This window comes from Argopecten irradians, chromosome 11 (genome assembly GCF_041381155.1).
Source record: "Argopecten irradians isolate NY chromosome 11, Ai_NY, whole genome shotgun sequence".
Lineage (NCBI taxonomy): Eukaryota > Metazoa > Mollusca > Bivalvia > Pectinida > Pectinidae > Argopecten > Argopecten irradians.
In genome coordinates, this window is record NC_091144.1 from 17227801 (window position 1) to 17247561 (window position 19761).

The 19761-nt window shown below is 36.9% G+C and overlaps 1 protein-coding gene across 1 annotated transcript in view; it reads left to right on the forward strand.

Annotated features, from left to right (window-relative positions):
• The window catches only part of LOC138334871 (serine-rich adhesin for platelets-like), a 30799-nt gene extending 13315 nt beyond the window's left edge, over nucleotides 1-17484 (forward strand). The window contains 15 exon segments of the mRNA XM_069283682.1: nucleotides 97-223; nucleotides 1236-1368; nucleotides 1878-2027; nucleotides 3085-3149; nucleotides 7091-7249; nucleotides 7707-7838; nucleotides 8679-8880; nucleotides 9616-9714; nucleotides 9994-10110; nucleotides 10567-10744; nucleotides 11242-11496; nucleotides 11918-12055; nucleotides 12638-12658; nucleotides 13304-13897; nucleotides 14638-17484. Of these exon segments, the coding sequence (XP_069139783.1) occupies nucleotides 97-223; nucleotides 1236-1368; nucleotides 1878-2027; nucleotides 3085-3149; nucleotides 7091-7249; nucleotides 7707-7838; nucleotides 8679-8880; nucleotides 9616-9714; nucleotides 9994-10110; nucleotides 10567-10744; nucleotides 11242-11496; nucleotides 11918-12055; nucleotides 12638-12658; nucleotides 13304-13897; nucleotides 14638-14762 (2495 nt within the window). The 3' untranslated portion in view covers nucleotides 14763-17484.
• The last annotated feature ends 2277 nt before the right edge of the window (nucleotides 17485-19761 follow it).

Below are 19761 nucleotides of genomic sequence, written 5' to 3' on the forward strand. Positions count from 1 at the left end.
GTCTCTCATTTTTTACGCAGCTGATCAGGGTTCGATCCTCGACACAGACTTGTTTGTTTTCAGCTTGCATTTGAAATGTTGTTTCTTTTTACTCAGCCTCTCCTAAAAACCCTGCCTTGAGACGTCCTGAGAAAAATAGTAGTGATGAAGAAGGCGACATTCTATCTATAGACTATGATTCAGATGAAGCTAGTTTCCTTGACGACGTCCAGTCTGTTGTCAGGTAATTGTGTTGGTTAAACAAGTCATTTAAGAGCATTGAAGATAAAGAAATGTTCAATTACAAACTTTTTATCTTTTAAAAATAAAGTAGCCACGAAGGCCAAGTAGTCAAAATGTCTCGACAAATTATCACAAGCCCTCCACCTCTGGGACGCTAGTTCAAATCCCATGTGGGGCGTTTGCTAGGAACTGACCGCTGGTCAGTAGTTTTTCTCCAGGTACTCTAGCTTTCCTCCACCAGCAAATCTGGCACGTCATTACATGACCCTGGCTGTTGATAGGACGTTAAACTAATAAAACCAAAGGAGCCATGATTGAACACAATTTGTTTAAGTATAGAATTGCTTTCTGAAACAAAAAGGATAAGTTGATGAGTGTGAAAAGAAATCTATTTTGAGTAAACTTTCTGTAAACAAATCTCAAATTTTCTAATTCTGAAACTAGAACAGGGATAAATGTGTCCAAAAAGTGTTTTTCATTTTTGTGTCGCCTGCAAAGTCACTTTGGTTTCACTATGTCGACATCGGTGTCAGAAAAACAGTTTCTATGTGATAACTTTGGTATTTTTTGTCCGATTTCAACCAACCATGGTATATTGCTTTATATCAATGAGATCTCTTAATGAGTTTGATACTGGTTAAAATCTGTCAATATTTACAAGAGTTATGGGACTTTGAAATCGTAAAAACAGTTAAATCCATGGTTTCCAGTCGATAACTTTGGTATTTATTGTCTGATTTCAACTAAATTTGGTATCTTGCTTTATAATAATGAGATATTGGATGGGTTTGATACTGGTCAAAATCCATCAATATTTGCAAGAGTTACGGAACTTGATGACTTCACTTACTTATTAACGATATTTTCAACTGTAAATAACTATTTTTTGTGATGTTTTAAATGCGATGCAGGCGACACATCCACTTCTGTGGAATTCTTGTATTCATATATTGACACAAAAGAAACCACTGTGTAGAATATAAGTTTTGAAAATAAGTCTTATCGAATTGCAGTAGAAAATCTTTTTCGAAGAGAAAGTCTTTACCTGCGACAGAGTTTGATTCGGAAGCTGCTGAAATTTCATCTGTAGCTGCGTCAGCTATGGATCTTGCTAGTGATTCATCGCTTGTCCAGGCAAACATACAGGTAAGAATTGATGTCATTCTTATGGGTACTGGGGAACTTCTATAGCTACTTATTTTTTCCCATGATTTAGTGCGATATAATTATAGTGTTAAAAATGTTATTCATGAAATAATTAGAAATGAGTTAATTACTTAGCTTAATCCAAATTGCAGAAATTTAAATGATTGAAAATAGAAATTTATAGTTTAAAGTGAAAATTGTGATTTTTTTTTAACCTGCGAGAATATAACTGGATAATTTATTCATATATTTTCTTAAAGATATAAAATACATCATTATGCTATTTTTAAAATCAATCTTCATCGTTTGGTGCCATAATGGTATATAGAACAAAATATTTCATACTTTTTTAAAACTATTTCTATCTGAAATTAATAGATTGCAAATAATATATAATGATTATTTTATGCACTATCTTCAGCTATCTATCAATGTTGAATTTAGAGTACATAGCTCAATTGATAACTATTTCATATACCATCAAATCATCTACTGCTGCCTAATTTCAGTGCGACCCACCTCCTATATTGAGTTCGACTGTGGTGTCAAAGGCTGCTAAAATCTTTATAAACGGTGGAGGATACTGTCATGCCTTCCTGCTCCACGGCTGTTGTAGACGTCAGAATACTTGCAGATATGAGCATTCCATACCACCTTTAGTAAGTCTGTTTCTTGATGGATCATTTCAAATTGATTCTCATTCACTCCAACTTGTATTCTGTCTTTGCATATTACAGAGTTAGCTCCCTTGTGGGTAGGTATCCATTGTGACATCATTATGTTTTGGGTGCAATTCACATCTTTTTCTCGAAAAAAGTAAGACACTGCTCTTGCAAACACATGGTGTCATAATACACACCTACATACACACAAGGGTAGATAACTCTGTAATATGCAAATACAGATTGACTTGAAAGACCCGATCTAATTAACATATATACTCTCACTTCATCTGGCTACATCAACTGAAGAGCCATATGCATGGTGGCCAAGTGATTAAGATGTCCAACCAAGCCTTCCACCTCTGGTTTGCAAGTTTGAATCCCATGTGGGGCTGTTGCCAGGTTCTCATCACTGGTCGGTGGTTTTGCTCTGGATACTCTGTCTTTCCACCACCAACAAACCTGGCACGTCCTTAAAAGATCCTTGCTGTTAACCTATCAAATCGAGCCAAAACATCAACTGAAAAGGATTCTACAATCTATTTCATCCCTTGAAATTAACATTTATTATTCTGGAGATAATAATTTGGTTGATCCGAAGCGTCACCAGAATAGGACTCCAAATTTGATGTTGCCGTATCCTTTATGAAAGAAAGTAAAACTAAGGATCTTGTTTCAGTTATATTTTGTCTGTTGCCAAACCATTCTCAATATTCCAAGGGTTACTATCACTGTCATAATATACTTCTGGACTATATCTTAGTGAAACTGATGACTTTTCAGGAGAACAAAACTGGCCAATCACAGCCCCACAGAGAACAACACCCAACTTCAAAGCCAATTTTCTTTGGAAATTCTTTTGATGTACATCAAAAGACGAAACAGGGCCTTCTGATTTGTTAAAATATAGGAGTTACTATCACTGACATAATATCAACCCTTGGGATATAGAGAATGGTTGCCAACTAACTTGTTGAAGTGCATTCAATATAACTCATTTAAGTGAGTTTGTGATGATTTTTATATGAAATTAGTTAAATTATTTATTTTATAGGATTGGTTCTTCAGACGAGGCCAAGCTACCATACTGGATTCTCGAGAGAAACCTGACATTAAAAGGTAACCTCCAAGAATATATTATATTATGCCTGGTTATGTTAGAAATGACAAATATAAATCTATGTGAGGCCTGAAAGTAGTTATGTAGGGGAGGGCTTATAGCATATTTAGTGTTATGTACTGTGTTACTGTTACTGTATGTCATATCCTACAGACTTTTAAATACATCTTTTATTTATTATGGCCTGGTTGAGAGGGCACTATTGCCTCATAGTATTGTCGAGTGATGGAATAGAAACTTTATGGTGTGGAAATGAAGATAGAGTTGTGAGGTGTGCTTCTGTTACTTTGACGGTTTGGGCACTATATCCCATCGCAAGACAATACTATTTATCTATTATGGCCTAGTTGAGAGGGCACTATTGCCTCATAGTATTGTCGAGGGATGGAATAGTGCCCGAGCTGTCAAGGGATGGAATAGTGCCCGAGCTGTCGAGGGATGGAATTTGGCTCGGGCACTATTCTATCACGAGACAATACTATGAGGCAATAGTGCCCTCTCAAACAGGCCATAATGGGTTTAGTACGTCACCCTCATATGAGACCCATTTTCATGTCATCGTAACAGAAGCACGTCAAGCAACACCTGAAGATTAAAAGTAGATTGATATAGAACAAGAGTGAACCGTCTTCTGTAGAAAAGCAACATTTGCCTCCATCCCCGCACACAACAGCCTGTCCGCCATCTTGACGCCTTGGTCGAAGCACAACGTTATAATGACGTCATGTAATGGTGACGTCACAATACATTCAGGTTCAATTTCACGATTCTTCAATAGTACCCGCTTGCCCAGGCACTATTGCAAATAGTACCCATGTGTGTAGCCAATCAGAATCCAGCATTCTGTCATGTTATGTACTAAGAGGCAATAGTGCCCTCACAACCAGGCCATAATGGGTTTAGTACATCACCGTCACATGAGACCTGTTTTTTTATGTCATTGCAACAGAAAAATGTCAAAGGACACCTCACAATCCTATCTTCATTTCCACACCACTTTGTAACCGTAAAATTACAACACATAAATTATTACAGAAAACTGTGTTTCTTTAAAACGATTCATTATCATGAACATTAAAAGTAGATCAATATCGAACATGAGTGAGCTGTTTTTAGCTCACCTGGCCCGAAGGGCCGGTGAGCTTATGTCATGGCGCGGCGTCCGTCGTCCCGTCCGTCCGTCCGTCCGTCCGTCCGTCCGTCAACATTTCCTTTAAATCGCTACTAGTCATAGAGTTCTGCATGGATTGTAACCAAATTTGGCCACAAACATCCTTAGGGGAGGGGAAACAGAACTTGTATAAATTTTGGCTCTGTCCCCCCCGGGGCAGGAGGGGCGGGGCCCAATAGGGGAAATAGAGGTAAATACTATAAATCACTACTTGTCCTAGAGTTCTGCATGGATTGTAACCAAATTTGGCCACAAACATCCTTGGGGGAGGGGGAACAGAACTTGTATAAATTTTGGCTCTGGTCCCCCAGGGGCAGGAGGGGCGGGGCCCAATAGGGGTAATAGAGGTAAATCCTTTAAATCGCTACTTGTCCTAGAGTTCTGCATGGATTGTAACCAAAATTAGCCACAAACATCCTTGGGGGAAGGGGAACAGAACTTGTATAAATTTTGGCTCTGACCCCCTCGGGGCAGGAGGGGCTGGGGCCCAATAGGGGAAATAGAGGTAAATCCTTTAAATCGTTACTAGTCATAGAGTTTTGAATGGAATGTAACCAAATTTGGCCACAAACATCCTTGGGGGAGGGGGAACAGACCTTGTATAACTTTTGGCTCTGACCCCCTGGGGGCAGGAGGGGCGGGGCCCAATAGGGGAAATAGAGGTAAATCCTTTAAATCTCTACTTGTCCTAGAGCTCTACATGAATTGTAACCAAATTTGGCCACAAACATCCTTGGGGGAAGGGGAACAGAACTTGTATAAATTTTGGCTCTGATCCCCCAGGGGCAGGAGGGGCGGGGCCCAATAGGGGAAATAGAGGTAAATCCTTTAAATCACTACTTGTCATAGAGTTCTGAATGGAATGTAACCAAATTTGGCCACAAACATCCTTTGGGGAAGGGGAACAGAACTTGTATAAATTTTGGCTCTGGTCCCCCGGGGGCAGGAGGGGCAGGGCCCAATAGGGGTAATAGAGGTAAATCCTTTAAATCGCTACTAGTCATAGAGTTTTGAATGGAATGTAACCAAATTTGGCCACAGACATCCTTTGGGGAAGGGGAACAGAACTTGTATAAATTTTGGCTCTGTCCCCCGGGGGCAGGAGGGGCAGGGCCCAATAGGGGTAATAGAGGTAAATCCTATAAATCGCTACTAGTCATAGAGTTTTGAATGGAATGTAACCAAATTTGGCCACAGACATCCTTTTGGGAAGGGGAACAGAACTTGTATAAATTTTGGCTCTGGCCCCCCGGTTGCTGGAGGGGTGGGGCCCAATAGGGGAAATAGAGGTAAATCCTTTAAATCGCTACTAATCTTAGAGTTCTGCATGGAATGTAACCAAATTTGGCCAGAAATATCCTTGGGAGAATAAGAACTGAGTATGTATAAATTTTGGCTCTGGTCCCCCAGGGGCAGAAGGGGCGGGGCCCAATGGGGAATTATAGGTAAATCCTATAAATTGTACTTGTTCTAGAGTTCTGCATGGATTGTAACCAAATTTGGCCATAAACATCCTTGAGGGAAGGGGAACAGGACATGTATAAATTTTGGCTCTGACCCTCCAGGGGCAGGAGGTGCGGGGCCCAATAGGGGAAATAGAGGTAAATTCTATAAATCGCTACTTGTCCTAGAGTTCTGCATGGTTTGTAACCAAATTTGGCCACAAACATCCTTGGTGAAAGGGGAACAGAACTTTATAAATTTTGGCTCTGACCCCTTGGGGGCAGGAGGGGCAGGGCCCAATAGGGGAAATAGAGGTAAATCCTATAAATCGCTACTTGTCCTAGAGTTCTGCATGGATTGTAACCAAATTTGGCCAAAAACAACCTTGGGGGAAGGGGAACAGAACTTGTATAAATTTTGGTTCTGACCCCCTGGGGGCAGGAGGGGCGGGGCCCAATAGGGGGAATAGAGGTAAATCCTATAAATCGCTACTTGACCTAGAGTCCTGCATGGATTGTGACCAAATTTGACCACAAACATCCTTGGGGGAAGGGGAACAAAACTTGTATAAATTTTGGCTCTGATCCCCTGGGGGCAAGAGAAGTGGGGCCCAATAGGGGAAATAGAGGTATATCCTATAAATTGCTACTTGTCCTAGAGTTCTGCATGGATTGTAACCAAAATTAGCCACAAACATCCTTGGGGGAAGGGGAACAGAACTTGTATAAATTTTGGCTATGACCCCCCGGGGGCAGGAGGGGTGGGGCCCCAATGGGGAAATAGAGGTAAATCCTATAAATCGCTAATAGTCATATAGTTCTGCTTGGATTTTAACCAAATTTGGCCCAGAAACATCCTTGGGGTTAACAGAATTTGTATAAATTTTGGCTCTGACCCCCTGGAGCAGAAAGAGTCAGGCCCAATAGGGGAATTAGAGGTAAATATTCAAATTCCTTCAGAAAAGAAATATGAACTTGTATTCAGAACATTCCTAGGCATTACAAACCAGGTGAGCGATACAGGCCCTCTGGGCCTCTTGTTTGTAGAAGAGCATAATGTTTGCTTCCTTCCACATAACCTCATCCTGTCTTCCATCTTTATATCTTGGTTGAAGTGCAACATCATAATGATGTCATGTAATGGTGATGTCCCGATATATTCAAGTTCTATATTGCGCCTTTTCAATAGTGCCTGCTTCCCTGAGCACTATTGCAAATAGGACAAATTTGTGTAGTCAATCGGAATTCCAGTATTCTGTCAAGTGATGTACTAATGAATTTGAAGTGTATTTTTAAAACAAGGTAAACTTTGTATGAATCTCCACAGAGCCTTTGAGGTTTACCACCTGCTGAAGACACTGAACGTACGCCCCATGTCCCGCGAGTGTATTGAGGTCCTGCTCAACCTAGCTGTTAACTCCTGGGATACAGACGCAGCATTCCAACTGTTGGGGGACATGGAAACTACACGCCTAATCAATGATCGGTAAAGTAGTCTGCTGGGTCCAGCAAAACAATCTTTTGAAAGATTCATTATGATATCTCGACGGCAAACATAACAATAAAAGTAGTTACTTAAATGAACAGATTTTGTGTCTCACTGTCTTGTTTAATGTTTCCTAAAGTTTATGAATTCCTATTCAAATGTGAAGTCTAATGTGTGTGAATTTGGGTCCTTTTGAAGGCATGTGAATTTGGGCCCTCTGTTTACCATGATCGATAAGTTCTTATGTTTTGTTTGTAGGGGTAAGGTGGTCATGATATGACATGAAATAAAGGTCAATTTTCTGTTTTATCCAATTTTGATAAAATCAAATGATTGCCATTCATTGTCTTTTTAATAGATATAGACTGGTGTGTTTATTTATGTGGTATCAATTTTGTTTCCAGGACATCAGTGATGTTTTGTGCATTTATTTATTGATTGTGAATTTCGTTTCTAGGACATCAATGATGTTGGTGCGTCTTTGTAGCAGTTCCCCTCAGAACTACACAGACCAGCTCTGGGCCCTGTTCCAAAAGATCCAGGAGAGAAATATTAGACTTAGTGGAGATTGTATGAGCACCATGGTGTTGTAAGTAGTCCTGACTGATTGTGTTCATTTTGTATATAGGATACTGAGGATCAGGGGCTTTGTAGTATGAAATTTGTTAAAGATGCTCCACTGCTGACAAATGACATTTTTTCACTATCTAAAATATGAGCAAACGATTTAGTATTTTTCTTCAGTTACAAAAGTTACTTATATTACACCATTACCACCATTGAAAAGTTTGAGCTTCTAATTTCACTTCAAATTAAAGTTACAAAAAATAATTAATTGCATCCCATAAAAATTCCGTGGCACTATATCCTATATGGAATTAAGTACTGATTGCGCATGCACCAAATGCAAAATGAATTATTTTATAATATTTTTTATGCTAATTAGACATATATATACACGATTAAACACCAATTATTGTTCAACTGATTAATATCATTTATGCTCTGTCGGCGGTGGTGCATCTTTAAATGAGCCACAAGTGTAAGATTCTATTAATTGATTTATTGATATCAACGGAAATATTATCAAAATTCGCATTGTACTTTGGTTTGGATGTTTCCAACGTTTCCGTCTACCGAGATGGGATATAGATATTGATGTTCAGAACGAAATTAAATATTTAATTGGATAAAGATATTAATGTTCAGATCTAAATTAATGATTTGATTGAATATAAATATTGATGTTCAGAACTAAATTAATGATTTGATTGGATATAAATATTGTTGTTCAGAACTAAATAAATGATTTAATTGGATATAGATATTGATGTTCAGAACTAAATTAATGATTTGATTGAATATAGATATTGATTTTCAGAACTATTTTAATGATAATGTACCTCTTCGGGTCTATGTTTGTTTACAGAGCCTATTTTATGAAGCGCGACTTCACCAAATTACTGGAGGTTTTATGTTTCTCTAACAACATTCCTGACTACGTGGTACCTGTCCACGTTTTACATGTTCTCCTGTTTACCTGTCTTAAGTCTCCGCGGGAGTACCTGCCAGCCATCACAAAGTGGGCCGAGTCCTGTAACCAGAATATGCTGCATCAGCTGGAACCAAGAGTAAATATTAAAACATGGCACTTCCTGATAATTCGAATTCCAATAGTTTGGAAAACTCGCAATATAAATGAAATATCATTTATAAAGTACAAGAACTGAAATGATAAACCTTGGACAGATTTCCATGTTTGATTTTGATAAATGAAGTGTGTTATTGCCATATCTCAAAATGCACAAATGTGTCTTCAGTGGTTAATTAGTTAATTGTTTACAAAGTCTGTGTAGCTCCTCAAGTTAACAAATGTTTCCTTGGAAAGAGAAAGTAAAGAAAAGTTAGCCTTTCATTTGACTAAAGAGATCATTCTATGGTAATGCTAAGATTCCTCTAGGATCTCCTGTTAGGAAATATAGTATAACTTGTCAAAACCAGCACTTGTCTAGTCTGGATCCCAAACTATTTCAACTTCATTTCATGGAGATTTCTATCTAATGTATAGCAATTGAAAACTGTACCATTCTATACTGGCCATTATGCTTGTTCCACCATCCTGATGACATCTGGCCCCAAGACCATGAAACAGTCTTAAGTTTAAAAGTCATTTTTGATTGGCTAAGCAAAAACTTTAGTCGAAGACTGTTTCACGATCCTGGGGCCTAGTTTTGACAAGTTATACTGCATTGGAAGAGAAATACATATTGTCTGTTTTTATGTTGAATAGAGAAATAATTGGGTAAATTGTTCCTTTAAAAGACCTAGCTAGATGTTAGATAATAAATCTGTTTGATATATTTCAGATACTTATGGAACTCTATGATACCTGTGTGAAATCCAACAACCGAGTGCTTGCCTCCCTGTTAGAAGGGCTCAACTCAACAGTGCTGCCAACATATCAGGTAAGCTTAAACTTTTGTTAACCCGTGAATACACACCTAAAGTAAAGCCAACACACGTAATGAGATTTGCTTGATATTCTCTGCTTTTGATATTGATCTAATTTAACATTATTGCCTCCCTTGTATTATGCCAAAATAGTTGTGGACAAAAGGTGGAGGTAAAACAATGGTGAACTGTTCATAAGTTCAATTTAGGTCATCCTTTTCCATCTTGTATTTATTACACTTCATGGCGTTTATGAAAGTGGTGCATGATCCTATGATAATAACTGTTTATAGGGAGAATCCCCGGAGACCACCGACATACTGGCAGAACAGGATTGGAATGGGGACAGCGTAGCAGAGAATGTGGCAACAACCTCGGATGAATATAAAGGACGGCAGCATAGAATACGGGTTTGTACATGTGAACAAGGCATCACATTTATAGGCTCAGCTAAATACAGCTCTTCAGGCACTCATGAGATTGGACTGTTGAAATAGTTGGGGGTACAATCTATGGGTCATAATATATAAAGTTTGTTCCAGGATTTGATGATCTGCAGCCAAATCTTTGAATGTCTACTGTAAATGTGCTAATGTATGTGAGGGGGAAATTTCCACTAATTTTGCAGAGGTTGCTTCATTGAGAAAATTTCCCTCTCACTTCCTTTTTGTAAATTTTATGAACTTTGTTGGTTACAGTCTGAGAGTATATCCTTCCTTCATTTTGATAAATTTAGTAAGGTATCAAATTTCACGAATTAAGATGAATCTGCTAGTTGATAGAAATCAAAACCCCCACGAATGTCAGCAACTATACAGTATGCAATCATACTTTTGTATTTGTGACAGGTATTTGTGTGTTTATAGGGATGTAAGTTGACAAGGAATTGGGAACATCTTGGCACCATCTTTGTGGAGCTGTGCTGTGATCTCGAGCTCAACAATCAGCACTACATCCAAGAGTACATCTATGTCCTTACAGACACTGCCAAGCCTGAAACCATGGCTGAGAACTTCAAACTCTTCCTACAGTCCATATACAAAGGTACGGAATATCCACAGTTTCTATGTTATCTGCGTGTATCTGCTAATGTGATTCGGTATTTATTGTAAAATCCATAGGTTGTATGACCAAGTCTGTATGTTGCTGTCAGAAGTCTATGAGGTAATGGATTGTGCCTGTTCACAGGAGGTGACAACTCCGTCCAGCAACGAGTCAAAACGCTGAAACATGAAAACCATTTCAGCCAGTGCTGTTTTACTCGACTTTCTGTTCCAAGCATGGAAAAAGTTCAAAATTTAGCACAATGATCATTTTATTCGTTTACATTACATGTCATCCCTCTATTAAAGACTTGCAAAAATTTAATTGATGCAATTATATTTTAGTTTAAAGTTTCTAGTGTAAAATATGTCCTAATGCCAAATGTGCTGAGATATGATTACCGTAAAATATGTATGTTTACAGGATCTTTCAACAGATCCAACCAGGTTAGTCTTGTCAAGTTTACTATTAACTGTAAATATAACTGATCCTTTCAGAAATGGAGAATAGGATGGTAGATAATATGGACGTGCTGGATGAGCCGTCGCTGGCACGTATCGGTGCCGGCCTTCTCCAATGGTGCTACACTGAGAAACTCTGGGAGCCAGGCTATCACTTACTGTTTGTGATGCATCAGACCCGAGTCTACTATCACAAGTGTACAGGCCAGGGAACTATTGGTACAGCTCTCATGGCCATAGAGATCTGTCTCAACACTAATAACGCCGATAGTGCCCTCCAGATCCTAAATCGTGAGTATGAAATGATCAGATATTAACCCATCTTTTTGATATTGAAGTTATGAGTTAACATCAAAATAGATTTAAAAACATATCAGTACTGCTTTATTGCTAGTCCATTATGTTTCTGGACTGTTCAGGTACCTAACAAAACAGTTGTTTCATGTCACTTCAGTCAACTGTCAAAACTATTTTCCTGAGATGTTGGGACTAATTCTATAAATTGTTTCTTGGTCTTTTGTCTCGGAGGACAGTTTATCAAGTTAGTCCCAATACTCTGGGAAAAGAGTTTTGACTGTTTACTGATGCAATATGAAACAAATGTATGCTGTTCAATATTTTCATTGTGAGTCTTTTATAAAGTTAAATGTAACATTTCTCATTTAGTTCCCAATCTATATTCATATAATTTGATGAAATATCTTTATTGCAGGTTCAAAAGGGCAGATTATTACCAGTGAAAATTCAGCCAATGTCACCAGAATATTGAATGCCTTGTTTGAAAAACTTTTGGAAAAATCTTATACAAAGATGGCATTCTCTGTTCTGGTTATAATTATGGAAAAAATAGGTAAGATTTATGACAATAGCAGTTATTAAGTTATTTTAGCCGTTTCTTATAAATGTAACCTAATTAAGAAACATAACCCAAGTAATGTTTACCAATAATTTTAATTTCTGAAAGCAAGAGTGTGCTTGTTCAGAATGCTTAGAATACCTATTATAATTGCTTGTAGAACATTTGCAATGTAATGTCATGACTTAATAGACTTGGCACAAAACTGAGACATTTTTGACATCCACAAGAGTTTGTCAAAGCAGGGTGTTGTCTACGATGTCCTGACTTTGAAACAGTTTAAATGAAGTCTACCGTAAATGTTCTTGTTGACTGGGGCTGCGGTGGCCGAGTGGTTAAGATGTCTTGACATATTACCACAAGCCCTCCAACTCTGGGTTGCGAATTCAAATCCCATGTGAAGGAGTTGCCAGGTACTGGCCACTGGTTGTTGGTTTTTCTCCGATTACTCTGGCTTTCCTCCACCAACAAACCTGGCCTCGTCTTTACATGACCCTGGCTGTTAATATGACGCTAAATTGTAGTTTCCTTTTCTAATTAGAAACTTCACATTAAATATCTTCTCTTTCATTTCAGATCAAGATCAGACTTCAATGGGTAGGTTTATCTTATATTAAAAACACATGAACAAATTACTTTTGAAGTGAAAAATAGATGTCTTTCCCTTACTGCTTATTATACCGGCACAATAAAGTTATTGGCGAGGGGGGGGGGGTATCCTGGAATCTGTCTGTCTGTAGACACAACTTTGTCTGGCGACCTCCTCCTAAAATACTTGACAGATTTTGATAAAATGTGGTACACAAAACCCTGACATAAAGGGGAGTTGAGTAAACCATGTAGAGTTCTGCAATGTCCTCTATTAATGGAATTATTACTAAATTTGTGCAGCGGCGGTATTAGTCGTCCACTCTGGCAACAGTTCTAGTTTTAACTCGTGTAACATTTGTTGAATAAGTGGTCGATTTGTTTAGCTTGGCAATACTAAATTTGTTCTTTATTCTGTCAAATAAAATATTGGTGAGTACTTCCTCAAGAAGCTTGAAAATAATAGTAATTTATGAGTAGAAATTTTTGTGATCCATCTGTGTAATAATAATTTCCAGTGTAATATTGAAATTGTTTATATTTATATTTGTGTTTCCATAGGAACCATGAAAACAACAAAACTTTCTACACAACTAAAATTTCATGTTGTATAGTAATAATGGTACTTATATATCTTGTCGGATCATTTTGCAGATTTATCCCGCTACTTTGATTTCCTGGTGCGGAAATCTTTGTCAATGAGCGACATCCACACTGCTTTGGGAGTGTTCAAAATACAGAAGGAGACTAGTAATGGTAAACTGAATGTGCTCTGTTTACGAGGACTCCTCACAGCGTGTGGTAAACACATGTTTGACAACAAATACATCGAGGAAGTCTACCAGTCTTGCATTGAACGTAAAATCTACCCGCCACAAGCGTTTGAAATGCCGCGAACCATTCTGTTGACTTGTGTGATGACTCCGGTGGAAATGTACCTGTACATCAGTAGTTATCTCAACATACTATATAACATTGTGTGTGAATCGGTACTGGAAGGTGTTCCCCTAACCATGGACCATTTCTGTCTCTCCATACATATCTGGTGGGAGAATGACACACTCCAGCAGCGTGACTTTCCTTACTTGTCCCTGGTACAGGACCACAGACAAGTGTGGCAGATGGCCCAGTATGTACTACACAAGTATATAACTCCACCACTACAGGCAGACTACAATCCGGCCAGTGACTGTATCCTCATCAATCCTAGATCTCTACACAACTATCTCCAGGTCAAAGATGGACATTGTGAGTACTAAATCTCTCTGTCAAATGTTAAGTTATGTTATTTATACACAATCTCTCAGTCAAATGTTAAGTAATGTTTTTTCTTTCATACCTACTGGTGTAATACTGGCTTGTCTAGGGCAGTACACTCATGTCGCTTGAGGCTGTATTGCATGGCTACCCATGCAATAAAGCCTTGTGACGTCACGGCGTCAACAAAATTTCTATTTCCTCAGTAAAATTTTAACATTTTTGTTCACAAACATGACTGGTTTTACTATAAAAGATGCAAACAGTGGGATTTGTTATGAAAATATCACACAATTTTTCATGTATGGAAAGTTGACTTCCAGTCGTCGATTTCTCTGAATTCATTTCAAAATTGCGGGATATATATAGCTGTAAAATTGCAATAAAACATTCAGGTATGACAGAAAAATACTCTTTCATAAGTGGATAACAAATCAAACACACAGGCAAGCCTCTGGTTTTACTACATTTTGTGACCTTAGGGTAGAATATCCCTATCCTTCATATCCACATATGAAAGAGTCTTATATTATACACCTTAGTATTGACTTCAGCGAATTACAGTGTACATATTAAGAGATTACATAAGGAGAAATAATTAAGTTTTGACTGTAGTCTGTAAATTTGTTTCGAGAAATCGGAACCTTGTATCATAGGAAGGCAATGGTATTTGCTCAAAAGCCTTCTTTTATGTGACACCATGATGATTATGTACTTAATTTGTGTTTCAGGTAGGAAGCAGGGTCTACATATACAGGCAAACACTGTGGGACCAGTCAAGATGAGAGGTCGGGCATGGGCACGACCAACCAATTTTTCCAATCGTGGACCTTCATTTAGAAAATTTGAAAATTAAATTTCTTCATGGTTTCTTAAAGAGGAATTGCAACGAAACATGCATATTTGAACCATTCCAAAGGACTAAAAACAGTTGTGATATTATATACATTTGAAAAGTTTTATGATAAGCCTCTACAACAAAAATTCCTTTAGTTAATAGACAAATTCAGATAAAAATGCATGTATTATCATTGAGGTGTATTTCTTCATGTATATGATGTGAAATACATATTATATCAACAAGAAAATATTGACTACAAGGCCGTATAACAGTGAACCTTGTTTATCCAGACTTGTACATCTAGGTACTAAACTTTTCACTAAATATTCCAGGGAACTTACAGCTGTTATAACTCTAAACTGTTTAATACAGGGTCCAGTTAACTTTGAGTTAATTAGTTGTGACGGGGGTCCATTTGACTTTTGAGTTAACGAGTTGAGACCACAGTTTAAGATTGAAGCCGAACACAATAACAATTTACTTAATTGGAAAATGTTTGAAACAAATTTTTGTTTCAAAAGGTTGTATATTATGAAAAAGTGGTAACAGAATTGTCATATGAAAATGTTCAATTCCACTTAGTTTTGCATCTTCAAGCAAGTTTTTTTTTTTTTTTTGTAGTGAAAGTGATATGGTGCTGTTTAAAACTCCTGTAGTATAGGAGCGTGCAATATTTGTTTTAGAAATCCTGAAGTATTATTAGTATTAATCATGATTAAAAGTAGAAACATTAATTAGGTTAAAAACAACACCTAAGTTAAGTTAAAAACAACACCACAGGTGTTCAGAACTCAGTGTAATGTAATCAGAAATTCATAGAGTTTCTTGTCTCGTACTTATATTAATGTACCGGTATGTGTTCAAAAATCTCTTAATTTGTACATTTCAATTTTTCTGTCTGTGTGCTTGATTTGTTATATTTTAATGCAAAGTTACATTGGAGCCTGTATTTAAGGAATTTTTTAAATGTTATTATTTCAGAGAAATATAAACTCCTTTGATTTAAGAAAAATACAGCAGTGTTTTCAAAAAACAAAATCATTAATAGATTGATTATCAGTTTGCGAGAGATGCAAGAAGATCCTAATGAAATAATTTTAATTTAATTATAAAAAAAGATATATTGGAACTGTAGTGATCAACTTTATATTTAGTTAACTTGAAGTACAAATTTTCAATATGTATATTCGAAGTTCTTTGGTAAAGAATAAATATCATGTATGCAATTTATGTTCAAACTTCAGTTTCATAGTCCACTATATGTATTGCTATGAAAAGAGGTTTGAAGAACATTCTTTTTTCCCTACAGTTAAAATTTCACATTTCCTAACTCCTGTATAATTACTTTGAGTTACAGATAGTTGGCTAGTAAATTGTCATTTTCATAACATGCTGAATGTATGACTTGTTGGCTGTTAACTACAAAAATAAGCATTGTAGGTCAAAAAGAAGAAAAAATTGCCAGGATTATGTTTATTTTGTAAACATTTTAGAAAGTGGTTTGATTTATCTTCAAAAGCTCATTGATTTATTCTTAGTCACACTATTTTTAAAATAGAATTTGTCTTTATAATTTTGTATTATTCACAATTGATATCTAATTCAAAATCTATAAAAGTGACAAAGGAAAGAGCTTCATTGAGGATGATGTGAACATCCAATATTTGCTTATAATTCATTTTTAATTTCCAATCAAAATTTTTTTTATATCTACATACTAGGGTATGCGAGATTTTTTTTTTTTTTTTTTTTTTTTCAATTTTTGAAAATCTTTTGATATAAAAATGTTCATGATACTGTACAGTTTCATAATGATTGACGCTAGTTGTAAATTACATGTAAGAAATGTTTTATCAATTATCAAATGATCAAGCCAATATTACGAATCGAAATTTGTAAAAATCATAAACAGTGCTAAAGAGATCTGCAAAGCTTTACAGCACGTTGATGTTTTATTAGTATTTCTTTTAAGTCTAAGGCCTGCTCCCTATTTTATTCTATAAAAACAATTCAGTTTGAAACTCAGAACTGGAAAAAAATTACAGGTTGGTTGGTTGAGCATTTTTAGCATGTAAAAAGAGGCTTTAAGCATGTTTTAAAAATGAATAGTTGGTGGTATTCATAACTTTCTGAGCAATATTGAAATTAATGGTGAAAAAATCAAACATAAATTGGGGGTTGGTGGGGGGTGGGGGGGGATGAAGCCATTCAAATATTTTCAAAATTATACATGGTCAGAGTATTATAAGTAATTCATATAAGGGTGATTAGCCAATTTTTATTGGGTGATTTGCAATATATAATTATGATATTGTACAACCCTAATCAGTAAACTCTGCAGTCAGTCATTGTTGCTACATCTGACTCGAACTCAGATTGTTACTAATATTACTGGACTCCAATTTCGAACAGAAATGGGAAAATGCTTGTCAGAAAATAATTCCCAACGACACGTTAAACAGCCAGATGTGATTTACAGAAAAAAAACTTAATGTACATAACTGATAGTTTGTTTAAAAAATGCATTGCCCTCCTTCAAAACAAGAACAGCTTTAGTCATGTGGATTACTGTGCTTATTAAATGTATCAATGTATGCAGCAATTTGTGCTGTGTTAATCAGCATTGAATGGACAGGTACATGCTTTCACTCTTGTTAATAAGGTTTGTTATCATTTTTGTAATTTTTTTGAAATGTTGAAATTATTTTGTATTCTTTAATTAAAAGTGTACAATTTGCTTAGAGGTGTTGAGTGCTTTGTGTATGAATTTATACAGTAAAATATGTATCTGATGATGGATCGGCTTACCATTGGATGTTATGGGAGTAGGTAGTTAGGTTTATTTTGTTTTCTACCCTATCAATAGCCAGAGAAAAGAAAATAAATTATACGGTCACTCATTAAAGAAAAATACAAGAACATAAACGTAGACCGATATTGCATGTGTCACTCGTAGTTCTTGATATGGGGTCTGTACAATGTAAAGATGAAGGACTACCAATTTTGTTCTATTGATTGACCTTGATCTGGGGTTTCGATGGATGAAAGCTAGAGTACCCAGAGAAAAACCATCAACCTACAATCAGTATCTGGCAACTTTCCTACTTGGGATTCTTACTTAAAACCTTGAAGTGGAGGGTTGTTGGTAATACATGTATGTTGGACCCCCACCATGGCCATTGGGAGACAAATTAGAACATGAGCTACATTTACATGGTTTTTAGCCCACCATCATCAGATGGTGGGCTATTCAAATCGCCTTTCGTCCGTGGTCCGTCGTCCGTCCACCCGGAAGTCCGTCCGTCCGTTTTTCTTGTCCAATTCTTGTTACCGCTATCTCAGAAATTATTGAAGGGATCTTTCTCAAATTTCATATATAGGTTCCCCTAGGGCCCTAGTTGTGCATATTGCATTTTGGGACCGATCGGTCAACAAGATGGCCGCATGTCGGCCATCTTGGATTTTGATAGTTAAAGTTTGTTACCGCTATTTCTCAAAAAGTACTGAAGGTATCGTTCACAAATTTCATATGAAGGTTCCCCAAGGACCCTAGTTGTGCATATTGTTATTTGGGACCGATCGGTAAACAAGATGGCCGACCGACGGCCATATTGGATTTTGATTGTTAAAGTTTGTTACCGCTATTTCTCAGAAAGTACTGAAAGGATCTTTCTCAAATTTTATGTGTAGGTTCCCCTTGTATCCTAGTTGTGCAAAGTACCTTTAAGGACTGATGCATAATGCCTTTTGGGACTGATCGGTAAACAAGATGGCCAACCGGCCGCCATCTTAGATTTCATTGTTGAAGTTTGTTACCACTATTTCTTAGAAAGTACTATAGCGATCTGTCTCAAATTTTATATGTCGTGTGTTTGAAAAAGTTTGAAAAGCAGGGAAAGGATCCCTCTTTCCATTGTCAGACATAGATCATTCTTTGGTGGGCGCCAAGATCCCTCTGGTTCAGGTATCCTATACATTGCCAATATGGCTTCCTTTGTTGTTTTACCGATGACAGGTTCTAAATAAGATGTTCGCTGTTTGTATTATAGAATATATACTGTCTTCAGGTTAAAATTAAGTGTCCGGTTTCTTCTTAGAAAGTGTCTGCTATACACATTCAATTTATACAGTGATTTTCATTCAAATACGATGTCTTTGTGTCCACTATACTTTATATTTACGTAGTCTAACTTTTACTGAAAGCTTATGTTTTTGTTTTTTTTTTCGAGTGAAAGTACCGACGTTCGGAAAATTTATTTGTGTCCGTTATATGGAAATTTTACCGACTTACGGACAAAATTTAGTGTCCGCATTGAGGAGGTGTCCGCTATATATATATACATGACATTTATATAGTGATTTTTGTTGGGGATTCCTAGCACTGTCCGTTATGGACAGGTGTCCGCTATATAGAGGTGTCTGCTATTGCAGGTTTGACTGTATATGTATCATGTTCATAATAAGGATAGGTACTGTATTAAGCTGGTTATTTTCGTGGGATGATATTTTTGCAATTTATCGGGACATGGCTAGAGGATTGCAAAAAAATGAAAAAAGGCTGAATGATATCTACCCTTAAATTCATATCGTGAAAATTTTAAAGTGTTAACATATGATTTTCTTGCTTTTAGATAAATCTCCAAAAGTTTGGTGCTTGGAAATAACTGGCTGTACGTTATTATGATCATGAGTTAGATGACAGAGAGGCTAACAAGTCGAGTCCAGGAGCAAAACATCTGTGCAGTGGTCATTAATTGTACAAAGCATTTCAATTAAAGTGAATAGTCGGGCAAAGAAAACCAGTCTAAATGCGGTCATTGGCCTTCCAAAAGTTCTCACATATCAATACGACGGTCAAGTTCTGCTTAGTTTCCCAGTTCTGACCATTAAAGTAAAGAAAAGTTGAAAGCATTGAAAGCGAGGCTGCGTGGAAATGTAACCACAGACATAGTGAGCCGGGAGGACGTTTTAGGATTCACAAACTTTAAATCAATTTCTTCGTACGCAGACAGAT